General features: G+C 38.7%; 1 protein-coding gene across 1 annotated transcript; it reads left to right on the forward strand.

Annotated features, from left to right (window-relative positions):
- The first annotated feature begins 509 nt into the window (after window positions 1–509).
- LOC133792224 (uncharacterized) lies at window positions 510–2,056 on the forward strand. The gene is made up of 3 exons (XM_062230134.1): window positions 510–733; window positions 815–1,805; window positions 1,907–2,056. The coding sequence occupies exons 1-3, from the start codon at window positions 510–512 to the stop codon at window positions 2,054–2,056; spliced, it is 1,365 nt and encodes a 454-aa protein (XP_062086118.1).
- Window positions 2,057–2,641: the final 585 nt, after the last annotated feature.

Consider the following 2,641-nt stretch of genomic DNA (forward strand, 5'->3'; position numbering starts at 1 on the left):
GACTATGGGTCTAATAATGGTTAAGTTTAACGATGAGGCTACTAAAAACCATGTGTTGGAGACTGTTTGTATTCATTTTGACAGAAAACCCGTGATTGTTCGACCATGGACTACAGATTTAAATGCAATTTGTTTGATCCGTTCAGTTCCTTTGTGGATTCAATTACATGAACTTGGCCTTCAATATTGGGGAAGCAAATGCCTTAGTGCTTTAGTTAGCACTATAGGTAAGCCGATTATGGTGGACAAATTTACTCGGGAGAGAACTCGAGTTCAGCTTGCTAGGATCTTGGTGGAGGTTGAACTTTCAGATAATCCTCCTAGGGTTATTCACTTTTTGAATGAGCAAGGTCAGCTAGTGGAGCAAGGGGTGGATTATGAATGGTCATACAATGTCTGATTGCCGCAAGGAGCAGAGGCAACCAGGGGGTCAGAAAGCTTCTCTTCCAAAAATCTCTCAAGAGAATGACAAGGGTAAAGACAAACAAGGGCTACCATCAAATACTGGAATGGACAAGGAGAAAACTGTGGTTGCTGATGCTGGACAGGGGCAGTCTTCAGGCGCCACGGAGATGCTGGTGGATATAACTGATGTTGGGGGGTTGACAGCAAAAAATAACTGGCAAACTCCTAAGAAACTAGGGTCTCAAAATAAACAAGGACAAAGAGGAAGTAATAGTAAGAATGTTCACAAAGTAGGGGCCCAAGGGAAGAAACTGACAATGGATTTGGGGTGCTTCAGGATCAGGCAGAGGGGAGTGTAGGAGACAGGGGTATTTTACAATCTTCTAATGGATAATTGTAATATCCTCAGCTGGAATATAAGGGGCTTGAATAACCCGAAGAAGCATTATGTTGTGTTAGACATTTGTAGTAAGAGTAAAATAGGGATTGGTGCTATCTTAGAGACTAAACTGAAGGGAGTTAAAGTGCAGGAGTTAATGATGAATAAATTTAGAAACTGGGACTATTATTCTAGTTCTGTGACAGAAGGTAGAATATTGATAATATGGAGGAAAGTTTTTGTCAAAGTTAGTGTGATAAAGGAGGATTCTCATTTTGTTCACTGCCTGGTTAGAATGATAGGTCACAAACAGTCTTTTTATATTACTTTTGTGTATGATCAGAACACTTTGGAGGAGAGGAAGTTTTTATGGCCAGGTTTATCTCAGCTTGTTCAACCAATTCATTCTTGGATGATTTTAGGCGATTTTAATGCTGTTTTCACTGCGAAGGATAGGATTGGGGGAAAGCAAGTTTCTCAGATGGAAATTGTAGACTCTGCTCATTGGATTGCTATGAACCATTTGGAAGCACTTAAGAGTACTGGTTCTTTCTTTACATGGACTAACAATCAAGAGGGAGTGTCTCAAATTTATTCCAAAATAGACCATGTTTTTATTAATAAGGAATGGTTAGAGGGTTTTCCCAATACTACAGCTGTGTTTAAATGGGAAACTAGTTCAGATCACTATTCTTGCACCATATCTGTTTTACCAGTTGAGAAATTGGGTGTTAAACCTTTTCAATTCTATAATTTTTGGACTGAGCATGCTCTTTTCAAGCAGCTAGTTTTGGAGAGTTGGAGGCAGCCGATGACGGGGATTGGTTTGAAAACTATCTTCTTGAAGACAATGAGACTTAAGCATAAACTAAAAAGGTTCAATATGAACCATATTGGAGATATAGGGGTTCAATTTCAAAAAGCTAAGGACCAATTTCAGGATGCTTTGTATCAAGCTCAACTTCATCCTAGCAATTTTGTCTTTCAAGACAAGGTTAAATTCGTAGCTGCAACTTTCAGAGTTCATGAGAAAAGATATCACAGTTTTTAGCTCAAAGGAGTAAGATAAGTTGGCTGAAACAAGGTGATATGAATACTGCTTTCTTTTTTGCTTGTTTGAAGAAACGCAAAGAGGATAATAGAATAGCCACGTTCATCAATGAGCAAGGTAGGGTGGTGCACAACTACTCGAAAGTTGTGTCTCATTTTCTGAATCATTTTCAGGGTATAATGGGAAGTCCCGGTTCGGCTTCCAAGGGTTTAAACAGTTAGATTGTGGATATGGGAGTTAAACTGAATTTAGACCAGCAGCTTTTGTTATTGAAACCGTTCACGCATAAGGAAATTCGAGATGCCATGTTCAGTATTTCTAGTATCAAATCGCCAGGTACTGATGGTTTTGGGTCAGCATTTTTTAAGGAGATGTGGCCAGACATAGGGGATGAGATTTGTAGAGTTGTTCTCCAATTTTTTGAGACATGTTTTATTCCAGAAGAATTATTGAATACCTCATTGTCTCTAATTCCTAAAGTTGATACTCCTAATTAGGTTGTGGATTTCAGACCTATAGCTTGTTGCTCAACTTTGTATAAATGTGTTTCAAAGCTACTTTGCTCTCGTTTAGCCAAAGTTCTCCCTATTTTAGTTCATCCTAATCAGGGAGTGTTTATACAAGGTAGGTCTATAGCCCACAATGTTCTCATTTGTCAAGATATTATCAAGAATTACAGAAGATCGTCCATATCACCAAGGTGTGCAATTAAAGTTGACATAAGCAAAGCTTATGATACAGTAGATTGGAGGTTTATTGAGGATCTCCTAAAGGCTTTCTGTTTCCCTTCTAGATTTATTGGCTGG

Source organism: Humulus lupulus, chromosome 7 (assembly GCF_963169125.1).
Source record: "Humulus lupulus chromosome 7, drHumLupu1.1, whole genome shotgun sequence".
NCBI classification, from domain to species: domain Eukaryota; kingdom Viridiplantae; phylum Streptophyta; class Magnoliopsida; order Rosales; family Cannabaceae; genus Humulus; species Humulus lupulus.

Coding starts and splice junctions, on each gene's coding strand:
- LOC133792224 (XM_062230134.1), top strand. CDS start 510: ATGGACAAGGAGAAAACTGTGGTTGCTGATGCTGGACAGGGGCAGTCT. Junction 734..814: donor AAACTGACAATGGATTTGGG/GTGCTTCAGGAT, acceptor TAATATCCTCAG/CTGGAATATAAGGGGCTTGA. Junction 1,806..1,906: donor TCGTAGCTGCAACTTTCAGA/GTTCATGAGAAA, acceptor GCTTGTTTGAAG/AAACGCAAAGAGGATAATAG.